Source organism: Tursiops truncatus, chromosome 4 (assembly GCF_011762595.2).
Source record: "Tursiops truncatus isolate mTurTru1 chromosome 4, mTurTru1.mat.Y, whole genome shotgun sequence".
Classification (NCBI taxonomy): Eukaryota; Metazoa; Chordata; class Mammalia; order Artiodactyla; family Delphinidae; genus Tursiops; species Tursiops truncatus.
In genome coordinates, this window is record NC_047037.1 from 84,424,446 (window position 1) to 84,438,030 (window position 13,585).

General features: G+C 37.4%; 1 protein-coding gene and 1 non-coding gene across 2 annotated transcripts in view; both read left to right on the plus strand.

Annotated features, from left to right (window-relative positions):
* Window positions 1-13,585, plus strand: part of SPICE1 (spindle and centriole associated protein 1) — a 63,646-nt gene that overhangs the window by 25,163 nt on the left and 24,898 nt on the right. Inside the window, 3 exon segments of the mRNA XM_073804223.1 lie at window positions 6,414-6,556; window positions 6,768-6,905; window positions 7,258-7,523. Of these exon segments, the coding sequence (XP_073660324.1) occupies window positions 6,414-6,556; window positions 6,768-6,905; window positions 7,258-7,523 (547 nt within the window).
* On the plus strand, window positions 331-437 carry LOC117312304 (U6 spliceosomal RNA). Its single transcript, XR_004526561.1, has one exon. It is a non-coding gene; the product is annotated as a U6 spliceosomal RNA (small nuclear RNA).

Here is a 13,585-nt window from a genome sequence, read left to right on the forward strand (position 1 = left end):
AACTTACAAGAGTGTCTGCACCAGAGTGTGTTGTCAGACTTCTCTGCTGATTTCATAGGTGAGAAATGTTATCTCAGCGTAGTTTTACTTTGCCTTTCTAAGTGAAATTGATAATTTTGTCATATATTTAAGGGACATTACAGTGAATTGTCTATTCATGTCTTTTGCCCATTTTGCTTTTAGGTTTTTGATCCTTTTTTTATTAATTTGTAAGCATTCTTTACATATTAAGGATATTAGTCTTTTACCTGTGTAATATGTTATATTTTCTCCCAATTCGTTGTCTTTTGAATTTCTTTAACAAGTAAAAGAGTTAAGAATATATATATAGTGCTCGCTTTGGCAGCACATATGCTAAAATTGGAACAATACAGAGAAAATAAGCATGGCCCCTTTGCAAGGGTGACACACAAATTTGTGATGCATTCCATGTTTAAAAAAAAAGAATATAGGGCTTCCCTGGTGGTGCAGTGGTTGAGAGTCCGCCTGCTGATGCAGGGGACACAGGTTCGTGCCCCGGTCCAGGAAGATCCCACATGCCGTGGAGCAGCTGGGCCCGTGAGCCATGGCCGCTGAGCCTGCGCTTCCAGAGCCTGTGCTCCTCAATGGGAGAGGCCACAACAGTGAGAGGCCCGCGTACCGCAAAAAAAAAACAAAAACAAAACAACAACAACAACAAAAAAGAATATATATATAGTTTGAATTTATCATTCATTGCTTTTACATGTGGATCTTGAATCATACTCTGAAATTCTTTCCTAAAACTGATTTTAGAGGAATTCACTCATGTTTCTTCTGATACTTCTGTGGTTTTATTTTTTATTTAGTTCTCTGATCCATTGGAAGTTTATTTTGGTATGTGGTATGAGGTATGGCTCTGCTTCTTATCTTTTCCTAAATTGGTAACCAATTGCCCCAGCACCATTTATTACTGCCCCACTGATCTGAGATTCTGCCTGCATACATTAATTGCCGTGTGTACCTGGATCTACTTCTGAATTTTCTAGTCCACTGGCCTTGTTTCTGTAGTCATGCTCCAATACCACACTGTTTGTTTTTTTGTTTTTTTTTGCGGTACACAGGCCTCTTACTGTCGTGGCCTCTCCCGTTGCGGAGCACAGGCTCCGGACGCGCAGGCTCAGCGGCCATGGCTCACGGGCCCAGCCGCTCCGCGGCACGCGGGATCCTCCCGGACTGGGGCATGAACCCGTGTCCCCTGCATCGGCAGGCGGACTCTCAACCACTGCACCACCAGGGAAGCCCACCACACTGTTTTAATTAGAGTTTATATTGTTTTAATAGACTTCCCTCCTAGCCTTTTCCAGTTCAGAGTTTTCATAATGATGGTTACATGTTTATTCTTCTGTATTAATTTAGTGTCAACTTATTTAGCATCATAAAAAAGTTTATTGATATTTTTGTTATATTAATAAATTCACTAGAGAGACCTGACATCTTTATTATGCTGGGTTTTACTATCCAAGAACAAAGGATGTTTTTCAATTTGTTAATGTCTACCTTTTTGTTTTTGAGGAGTATTTTAATGTTTTTTTTCATATAGGTTTCCTCATTTCTTGTTAAAATTATTCCTGAGTATTTTTGTTGTTGGTTACTATTTTATTTTATTATTTATTAATTTATTTTTTGAGAGAAGGAGGGATTTATTATTACTTGCAGCAAGTAAGACGAACTCGGGGGATATTTCCCAAAGCAGTGTCTCCCCAAACAGTAAAATTGGGGAAGTTTTAAGCTAAGAGTACATGCATATTCATGAAGAGGCTTGAGCAGAGGAGAATTCAGCATAGAATTGGGACAAATGTTGGCAGAGTCCAAGCTTTAGTTGATTGAAGTCAGGAGGGTCAACATCATCATTCCATCTTCCACCTAGGTGGGGGCCTTAGTTCCTGCAGAGCTCAAAAACTGTATCAGATTGTTATGTATATCCCTTGAGGAGCAATTAGCACTCATTTTATTGCTGAACTTCTGTTTCTTGACTGTGTTTTCTTCGTTACTGAATTCCCTTACTTCCCTTAAGATCATTAACTACCGAGACTGGTTCAAGGGCAAGAATTGTGGTCAGGCTTAGATCACAAAATGGCTTAGGCCAAAAGTGGCTTCTCTCTCTCTCTTTCTTTTTTTTTTTTTGCGCGGTACACGGGCCTCTCACTGTTGTGGCCTCTCCCGTTGCGGAGCACAGGCTCTGGACGTGCAGGCTCAGTGGCCATGGCTCACGGGCATAGCCGCTCCGCGGCATGTGGGATCTTCCTGGACCGGGGCACAAACCCGTGTCCCCTGCATCAGCAGGCAGACTCTCAACCACTGCACCACCAGGGAAGCCCACTTCTCTCTTTTTTAAAAATTTATTTATTTATTGAAGTATAGTTGATTTACAGTGTTGTGTTAGTTTCTGCTGTACAGCAAAGTGATTCAGTTATACACATATGTGTTCTTTTTCACATTCTTTTCCATTATGGTTTATTACAGGATATTTTATATATATATATATATATATATATATATATATATATATAAAAAATACAGTGGGACCTTGTTGTTTATCCATTCTGTATATAATAGTTTGCATCTGCTAATCCCAAACTCCCAGTCCATCGTTCCCTTCCCTTCCCTCCTGTTTGGCAACTATGAGTCTGTTTCTGTTTCATGAAAGTTCATTTATGTCATATTTTAGATTCCACATATCATATGATATTTGTCTTTTTCAGTTTGACTTGTTTTACTTAGCATGATAATATCTAGGTCCATCCATGTTGCTCCAAATGGCATTATTTCATTCTTTTCTATGGCTGAGTAGTATTCTTATGTGTGTGTGTGTGTGTGTGTGTGTGTGTATGTGTCATGCCCCATCTTCTTTATCCATTCATCTGTCGATGGACCTTTAGGTTGCTTCCATATCTTGGCTATTGTAAATAGTGCTGCTGTGAACATAGAGGTGCATGTATCTCTTCAAATTATAGTTTTGTCCAGATATTTGCCCAAGAGTGGGATTGCTGGATCATATGGTAATTCTATTTTTAGTTTTTTAAGGAATCTCCACACTGTTTTCCATAGTGGCTGCACCAATCTCCATTCCTACCAAAAATGTAAGAGGGTCCCTTTTATCCACACCCTTTCCAGCATATATTATTTGTGTAATTTTGACGATGGCTATTCTGACTGGTGTGAGGTGGTACCTCATTGTAGTTTTGATTTGCATTTCTCTAATAATTAATGATGATGAGCTTCTTCTCATGTGCCTATTGGCCATCTATATGTCTTTTTTTTTTTTTTTTTTTTTTTGCGGTACGCGGGCCTCTCACTGTTGTGGCCTCTCCCGTTGAGGAGCACAGACTCCGGATGCGCAGGCTCAGCGGCCATGGCTCACGGGCCCAGCCGCTGCACGGCATGTGGGATCTTCCTGGACCGGGGCACGAACCCGTGTCCCCTGCATCGGCAGGCGGACTCTCAACCACTGCACCACCAGGGAAGCCCTTTTTTTTTTTTAATGCTAAGGAAACATCTTTCAAATCCTGTTTTCTTGAGTGTTTTTTATTTTGCTGTACGTGGGCCTCTCACTGTTGTGGCCTTTCCCGTTGCGGAGCGCAGGCTCCAGAAGCGCAGGCTCAGCAGCCATGGCTCATGGGCCCAGCCGCTCCGCGGCATGTGGGATCTTCCCAGACCAGGGCACGAACCCGTGTCCCCTGCCTTGGCAGGCGGACTCTCAACCACTGCGCCACCAGGGAAGCCCAGTTTTCTTCTTTTTTTTGCATGTTGGGGGCAGGAATTTTAATTAGCTGAAATATTTCAATTTCAGTTTTCTGTTTTGATATACTGCCTTTGTTATACTGTACATTTTGTGGAGAGGTTTGGGAGTTTTAGGTGATTCTTCTGTCAATTATGGTGAAGCACAGCTTATTTAGAGCCTTTTAAAAAAAAAAAAAGCATTGGTGGGTTAAAGTTGGTTTGTTCTCCAATATCATGGTTCTCTTTTGTCTTGAAGGACTTTTGCATCTTTTCTCCTTTAGCACTCAGCCTCCAAAGGGTACCACTCCCTTCATGTTCACTCTCTTCTCCTTAAGAAGTGATGCCTTCCCAAGACTACCACCTTGGGTTCTACAAACTTCTTGATGGCGTTATGACACAGCTATCTTAGTTTTTTTTGTTTTTTTTTTTTTTTAAGTATTTACATACTTAGAGTGGACTTTTTCTTTCTAGAGGTGATTTTTGTCACCATTAGGCTCTCAGCTTTCGTTTTCTCTGTGCAGTTATTTTGAACTGCCCCCATTCTTTGCAAAGGCTTCTTACAGGAGCTCAAGAAATATCTTTGCTGGAATTTGACGCTTATTTTTCTACCTACAGGTAGTTTGAAGTTAGTAGTATTCTCTGTCTTCCAATAATATAGAAGGTATGGGTTATATGCTGTTTTATTTGCTTTTCTTGTTTCACTGTATAGTTTTTTGTAGGATGTGTAAAGTAATTCAAATTTAGCTGGTCACCATTTGTTAGGAATACCTGGAAATATGTATCGTCTTTTAAGTACTTTTTCTTTCAGAACCTAAATATAACTAACCTTGTACAGAATTACGTTTATTATTCAAGCAACAGAAATTTATTCTCTCACAGTTCTAGAGGCCAGAAATCCTTAATCAGTTTCACTAGACTGAAATGAAGGTGTTGGTATTGCCACATGCCCTCTGGATACTCTAAGTTATAATCCACGCCTTGCCTTTTCCAGCTTCTGCTGGTTGGTGGTGTGTTTTTGGCTTGTGTCCACATCACTCCAGCCTCTGCCTTCACCTTCACATCACCTTCTCCACTTGTGTGTGTCAAAACCTCCCTCTGCTTCTCTCTTAAGGATGCATATTATTGCATTCAGGGCCCACTTGGGTAGTCCAGGATCATCTTCCTATTTCAAGACCCTTAACTTAATCCATCTGCAAAGTCCCTTTTTAGTCAGATAAGGTAACATTCACAAGTTCCAGGGATTAGGTTATGAGTATCTTTTGGAGGGCCATTCTTAAGCCTACCATAGATAGTATTGTCTTATTTTGTTGTTGTTATTTGATATAACCTAATTCTTGAAAGTATAAACATTAGAGGTGGTAATAGGAGTTCAAACTGGTTTGGATTTTCCCAACTTGTACAGAAATCTCATTATGACACTTTTCTTAGGACTTATCCTGAAGGTTGGACTTAGTCCTAACTAACACTGTCTTACAGAGGAGTCTTTCTGATGCTTTGATAACTAGCCATAATGTGAATGGACCACATTACAGCCTTTTGTTAACTAAACTTAATAGCAACTAGTGTTCAATGTGCTGTCCACAGGTTGCTTTAAAGCAACTCCTCTAGGTTGAGGTTTATAGAGCCACTAAATAAGATTTCCCCTTTCCTCTCTCGTTGTTGTTGTTTTCCCATAACAGTTTTATTGATTTATAGTTCACATACCATACACTCTACCCATTTAAAGCATAATATTCAAAGATCTTCAGATTTTTAGTATATTCATTGAATTGTTCAACCTACAGTCAATTTCAGAACATTTTCGTTACCCTCAAAGAAGCCCTATACTCTTAAATAGTCAGACCCTATTTTCTCCCAAACCTTTCAGTCCAATCTAATTTGCTAGATGAATCTGGGTTTTTTTGTTTTTGTCTTAAATCTCTGTGGATTTGCCTGTTTGGACATTGCCTCTGTATAGAATCATGCAGTATGTGATATTTTGTGTCTGGGGTCTGTCACATGTTTTCAAGATTTATCCATATTGTAACATGTTAGCACTTCATTCTTTTTATGGCTGAATAATATTCTTTTGTGTGGATAGAGCACATTTTACTTATCCATTCATCAGCTGGTGGACATTTGGGTTGTTTCCACTTTTAGACCCTCTGCCTCTTTTAAATATTAGTCTAATTGGGGAATAGACAAAGAAATCAGACAACTGAAGATTGATTACAGCAAAAGGCTTATCTCTCTCACCCCCTACACTGTAGCTCTTCTTCTCATTCCCTCTCCCCGCCTCCCTGAAACACAGGGGCAGAGTCTGCTCCAGTCACTTTACTTCAGTGATGAGCAGAGACTGTGCTCTGAGGACAAGCTCCTTCATAGAAACCATGTACTTTCTCTAGAGAAAGAGAGAGGAGGACATAACCTATAGCACAAAACTTCAGAAAGGGCAAATTGCTCCTGGTTCAGGAGTCAGCATAGCTAGGAAACTGGGAGGGAGATGGAATGATTCCTTCTAACACCGAGAAGACTGGCATTTTAGATTTTTATCTTATAACTTAAAGCAAAACATATTTCTCTTTGATTATGAATTATTAAAAGTTTCTTCAAATCAAACATGTAAACAGTTGAACAAGTTAAATGGTAGTACTTATTAATTCTAATATAGCTTGTTGTCCCATAATTTATAGGTTTCTCCACAAAATAACGGAAGATAATTCCGAGTTAATTAATAAACTATGGACTGATATTCAGCAGAAAGCAGCAACACAATCACAAATAACAACCTCTTCAGGAACTCCATCATCTGCTTCTCCATCGGGAGAACAAAAAGGTTTGGTTCCTGACTGTATTAGTTCTCCCAGAGTAGTAGCTTACTTCATTATGTTCTTTCTTAAGCACAGTAATTTTTTAAAGGAACATTACTTGAGTTTTGACTGTCTTAGCCTGGTTGAGTAAATACTCATTGACCTGTCGATTGACATGCTTAAAATTTTTTTGTTGTTGTTCACTTGAGATACTTTTGGAAAAATTCTCCCTTTTAGCTGCTCTGAATGCTACCAATGCTGTTAAGAGAATCCATACGAGGCTTCAGCTGGAAGAATCTACTGAGACTCTAGACTCAAGCTATGCAGTGAGACAAGTGCTGAACTCAAGGAAGCAAAAACAGCTGCTAAATAAAGGTTCAGTCTCTTAATTGACAAAGTGGGTTATTAAACATGTAACTTGACACAGCTATCTTAGTTTATTAGTGCATGTCTTTTCCCTTAAACTCATCCAGTTGGATCCTACTAAGTAAGAGTTTGTTGAATGGTAGCCAGGCAATGCTTCCTTTTATTCCATGTAACTCTAGAAGGATGGTTCTCATCCATTCATTATAGATAGTGTAAATCTGGTTCAAACAGTATAAATTCTTTATGAGAAAATGATGATAACTTCGATAAAAAACCTTTTATAAATTGTGAACAACAGTCAAACGTTTTTCTACTGTAATTTTTCCCAGTCTTAACATAGAATGACTTCTGTCATTATCAGTGAAAAGAAAACCAGATTTGCGTGCTCCTTCAAAACAGAAGAATAGCGTGTTATCAGCCAGCACAGCCTCCACAGACTTACCGAATAGCAGTAACCCCAGCCTAGATGTCCTCAAACACATGATACACGAAGTGGAACATGAAATGGAAGAATATGAGCGGTGGACAGGACGCGAGGTCCGGGGGCTCCAGAACAGTCAGGGTCTCACCGGCTTCACCCTGTCGCTCGTGAGCTCCCTCTGTCGCCTGGTTCGGTACCTTAAAGAGGTGAGGTTATTAGAGTCTTCTCTTCTGCCAGACTAATGGCAGAAATGGGTAGGTTTTCCCCCTCTACACTTGAATTATTGCAATCTCCAAATAAAGTATAGTCAAATTTGAATAGCTTTGTTTAAAATACGTCAGCTTTAGATGGTCTGTAGTAAAGGTTTATCCTCTTAATTTTCCTCTACATCCTTGTACAGATAACATCAGATAAGTGATGTTGATTTTAATATGAGCTTTAGTACAATATAATTAGTTAGGTAAATCTGCTATAAATAAAATTATATCTTGTGCTAATACTTCATATTACTGTTTGGCAGTTACAGGTTAATGAGAACTACTAAACATGTCCTCATTCTACTGCTTTTCTCTGCTTGCTATTCCCACTTCAGTTCAGTTTGGAGAGTGGTATGCCTGTAATCTGTAGACACAGATTAGGAAAATTCTTCATATTTTTTGTATCACTGGTAACTTGGGCTTTGCTTCAGTGTTTGAAATGGGAGACATTTTATTGTTGTAAAAGTAATTTATAAGACAAGCAAGAATTGTATCTTTTATTTATTTTTTTTTTACATCTTTAAAGAATTGTATCTTTAATTCATTTGTGAATAATAATCAGTCCTCAGAATGCTGTGGGATTAGAAATGGTTATGTATTATACCTTTTTTAAAAACCTGTTTAAACTGTTATTTATTTTTTATATATTTAAATTTGTTAAGCAAATATGACCAAAAACTGTTTAAGGAAATTTTACCATTTAAAAAAAGTTGATTCACCAACCTAATTTACATGTATCAATTTCTCTGGAGATGTCTTCCTAAATTTTCTTTTTAAAAAATTAATTAATTAAAATGTTTACTTCTGTTTTATATTTTTTAATTTATTTTTATTTTTTATGTTGGAGTATATTTGATTTACAATGTTATGTTAGTTTCAGGTGTACAGAAAAGTGATTTAGTTATACATATACATATGTCTATTCTTTTTCAGTCTTTTCCCATATAGTTTATTACAGAGTGTTGAGTAGAGTTCCCTGTGCTATACAGTAGGTCCTTGTTGATTATCTATTTTATATATAGTAGTGTGTATATGTTAATCCCAACCTCCTAATTTATCCCTAGCCCCTGCTGCCAACCACCATAGTTTGTTTTCTAAGTCTGCTAGTCTGTTTCTGTTTTATAAATAAGTTCATGTGCAGTACAGTAGGTCTTGTTGGTTATCTATTTTATATATAGTAGTATGTATATGTTAACCCCAACCTCCTAATTTATCCCTAGCCCCCCCACCCCCCTCCACCAACCTTTTCCCTTTGGTAACCATAGTTTGTTTTCTAAGTCTGCTAGTCTGTTTCTGTTTTGTAAATAAGTTCATTTGTATCATTTTTTTTAGATTCCACTATAAGTGCTATCATATGATATTTGTCTTTGTCTGACATACTTCATTTAGTATGATAATCTCTAGGTCCATCCATGTTGCTGCAAATGACATTATTTCATTCTTTTTTTATGGCTGAGTAATAATCCATTGTATATATATACCACATCTTCTTTATCCATTCATCTGTTGATGAACATTTAGGTTGCTTCCATGTCCTGCCTATTGTAAATAGTGCTACAGTGAACATTGGGTTGCATGTTTCTTTTCAAAGTATGGTTTTCTCCAGATATATGCCCAGGAATGGGCTTGCTGGATCATCTGGTGGCTCTATTTTTAGTTTTTTAAAGAACCTCCATACTGTTCTCTGTAGTGGCCATACCAATTTACATTCCCACCAACAGTGTAGGAGGGTTCACTTTTCTCCACACCCTTTACAGTATTTATTGGTTGTAGACTTTTTGATGATGGCCGTTATGATAAGTGTGAGGTGATACCTCATTATAGTTTTGATTTACATTTCTCTAATAATTAGTGATGTTGAGCATCTTGTGCTTTTTGGCCATCTGTATGTCTTCTTTGGAGAAATGTCTATTTAGGTCTTCTGCCCATTTTCTGATTGGGTTGTTTGTTTTTTTGATATTGACCTGCATGAGCTGTTTATATAATATATTTTGGAGATAAATCCCCTGTTGGTCACATCATTTGCAAATATTTTCTCCCATTCAGAGGGTTGTCTTTTTGTTTTGCTTGTTGTTTTCTTTGCTGTGCAAAAGCTTTTAAGTTTAATTAGATCCCATTTGTTTGTTTTTATTTTCATTACTCTAGGAGGTGGATCCAAAAAGATAGTGCTGCGATTTATGTCAAATACTGTTCTGCCTAAGTTTTCCTCTAAGAGTTTTATAGTATCCGGTCTTACATTAAGGTCTCTAATCGATTTTGAATTTCTTTTTGTGTATGGTGTTAGAGAATGTTCTAATTTCATTCTTTTACATGTAGCTGTCCAGTTTTCCCAGCACCACTAATTGAAGAGACTGTCTTTTCTCCACTGTATAATCTTGCTTCCTTTGTCATAGATTGATTGACCATGGGTGTGTGGGTATATTTCTGGGCTTTCTATCCTGTTCCATTGATCTATAAGTCTATCTTTGTGCCAGTACCATACTGTTTTTACTGTAGCTTTATAGTATAGTCTGAAGTCAGGGAGCCTGATTCCTCAAGCTCCATTTTTCTTGCTCAAGATTGCTTTAGCTATTCAGGGTCTTTTGTGTTTCCATGCAAACTTTAAGATTTTTTTTGTTCTAGATCTGCAAAAAATGCCATTGGTAATTAGATAGGGATTCCATTGAATCGGTAGATTACCTTGGGTAGTGTAGTCATTTTTACAATATTGATTCTTCCAACCCAAGAACATGGTATATCTTTTAATCTGTTTGTGTCATCTTCGATTTCTTTCATCAGCATCTTACAATTTTAGGAGTACAGGTCTTTTGCTTAGGTAGGTTTATTACTAGGTATTTTATTCTTTTTGATATGATAGTAAATGGGATTGTTTCCTTAATTTCTCTTGCTGATTTTTTGTTGTTAGTGTATAGAAATGCGACAGATTTCTGTATTAATTTTGTATTCTGAAACTTTACTGAATTCATGGATTGCTCTAGTAGTTTTCTGGTAGCATCTTTAGGATTTTTTTATGGGCCATGCGCAGAACCATAAATATTACTTACTCTGCTGGCAAAGGGAAATCCTTGACCTGTCCTCAACAAAGGAATGACACAAATGGATTAACATACTGAACCTATCCAGGTTCTGCATGGTGGACTCATTGTAGGAGAGCAGAGCTCCCACTGTTCTTTCCCCACATCATTGCAAGGAATAATGGTTTTGCTTTCTCTGAGAAAAATCAAGGAGTGAAAAATACCTCCACCTTCATTAGGTCCAGAAGCTCCACCTGGGGAAGAATTTTCACTAAATGTAATCACTGTTTTCCACTGGACTGCTGATGAGATCTTTGTTAAGTAGAACATATTTCTTCAATTCTTACACCTAAACATATCTCCTCTCCCTATTATTTTACCTAGAAGCAATAATAATGTCCAAAGATGTGCAGTTCTAGCAGGAGTGATAATGCACACATTCTCAAGCAAGACACCTTTGGAGTAATTCAGAAATTACAGCCACAGTTCTGTAACAAAGAGAAATGGATATGGTAGCTCTCTGAAAAACAATAATGCATCATGCAAGTAAACATTATTACCAGGAGTTCAATACCAAATATGTGTAAACTAGGACAAGCACCTGCACTAAACTTCTGGTTCTCATCACTTGGCCCATTGAGTCTCTCTGTGTAAGCAAGTATCAGAAAAAGATGTTTGGCACTGCCATGACAATAAATCTATCAAAGTTGGAAGCACTGAACTCTGTGAATTATTTCCCAAAATACAAAGCTCAAGCTGGAAAGAGTTGTATTCACCTGAGGCATTTCTGTGAAAATAAATATTACATAAAAGAGACAATGGACATAATCAGTGTCTAGATTGATACAGGATTTTTAGTGACTTTCAGAAGACACTTATGATATGCAAAATTGCATTCTCTTCTTGTTTGTAATTATTATACTGAAATGTATTGAGCAAACACTTTGATGTAAATATTGAAGCAGCTATTTGCTTTTTAACACAGTAGTGCAAGGTCATTTCTCCAAAGTGGGGGGGAAATTAAAACTACATGAGTAGCTCTGGAATGTCGTGCTGATGTTAACGTTACTATTTAGATTAAACTATCAGTTTCAATGACTATGGAAAAAATTGAAAAGCATTTTTCCCATTTAAACTTATCAGACAGATAATACCAAAGTAGGGACACGATTTTCCCCTTGGCTCTGGTTAGTCTCGTATGTAGAAAGTGTATGGATAATTTTTCAAGCTTATCAGGGCCTATAGACATACTGACTACATTGTTCTGCAGGGCACAGATCCTACTGGCTTGAAGAGATACTGCAGAAGCCTATCAGCTAGATGAATGTACCTCTCATGTTTTTGTTTCCTGGTTGAGTACACAGATCAAAAAGGTGGCATGTTTTTTTTTTTTTAACATCTTTATTGGAGTATAACTGCTTTACAATGGTGTGTTAATTTCTGCTGTATAACCAAGTGAATCAGCTATACGTATACATATATCCCCATACCTCCTCTCTCTTGCATCTCCCTCCCACCCTCCCTATCCCACCCCTCTAGGTGGACACAAAGCACCGAGCTGATCTCCCTGTGCTATGCTGCTGCTTCCCACTAGCTATCTATTTTACATTTGGTAGTGTATATATGTCCATGCCACTCTCTCGTGTTTGTGGTTTTTACAGTTTTTTTCTCGTAGTTGATTTCTAATCTCATAGTGTTGTGTTTAGAAAAGATGCTTGATATGTTTTCAGTTTTCTTAGACTATTGAGGCTTTCTTTATGTCCCACTATGTGATCTATCCTGAAGCATGTTCTGCGTGTACTTGAGAAGAATGTGTATTCTGCTGCTTTCGGGTGGAATGTTCTATAAATATCAATTAAGTACATTTGGTATAATGTATAATTTAAGGCCTGTGTTTCCTCATTGACTTTCTGTCTGGATGATCTGTCCACTGATGTAAGTGGAGTGTTAAAGTCCCCCACTCTTATTGTGTTACTGTAGATTTCTCCTTTTATGGCTGTTAGCATTTGCCTTATATACTGAGGTGCTCCTATGCTGGGTGCATGTATATTTACAATTGTTATATCTTCTTGGATTGATCCCTTGATCATTATGTAGTGTCCTTCTTTGTCTCTGGTAACAGTCTTTATTTTAAAGTCTATTTTGTCTGATATGAGTATTGCTACTATAGCTTTGTTTTAATTTCCATTTGCATGGAATATCTTTCAGTCTGTATGTGTCCCTAGGTCTGAAGTGGGTCTGTTGTAGACAGTATATGTATGGGTCTTGTTTCTGTATCCATTCAGCCAGTCTGTGTCTTTTGGTTGGAGCCTTTAATCCATTTACATTTAAGGTAATTACCAATATGTATTTTCTTATTGCCATTTTAAAAATTATTTTGGGATTGTTTTCATAGGTCTTATTTCTTCCCTTCCTCTTTTGTTCTCTTTTCTTGTGATTTGATTATCTTTGTTGTTGTATTTGGATTCTTTTTCCTTTTTGGTCTGTATATCTATTGTAGATTTTTGGTTTGTGGTTATCATGAGGTTTTGATATAGCAGTCTATATATATACAATATTGTTTTAAGTTGTTGGTCTCTTAATTTCAAATGCATTTCCAATATCCTGCATTTGTACTGTCCTCACGATTGTTGATTTTGATATCATATTTGTGTATGGATGATTTCCTACCTTTACTGTATGTTTGCCTTTACCAGTTAATTTTTCCATTTGTAATTTTCTCATTTCTTGTCGTGGGCTTTTCTTTTCCCCCTAGAGAAGTTCCTTTAGCATTTGTTGTAAAGCTGGTTTGGTGGTGCTGAATTCTCTTAACTTTTGCTTGTCTGTAAACCTTTTGATTTCTCCATCGAGTTGGAATGAGAGCCTTGCTGGGTAGAGTATTCTTGGTGGTAGGTTTTTCCCTTTTATCACTTTAAGTATATCTTGCCACTCCCTTCTGGCCTCAGAGTTTCTGTTGAAAAATCAGCTGATAACGTTATGGGGATTCCCTTGTACGTT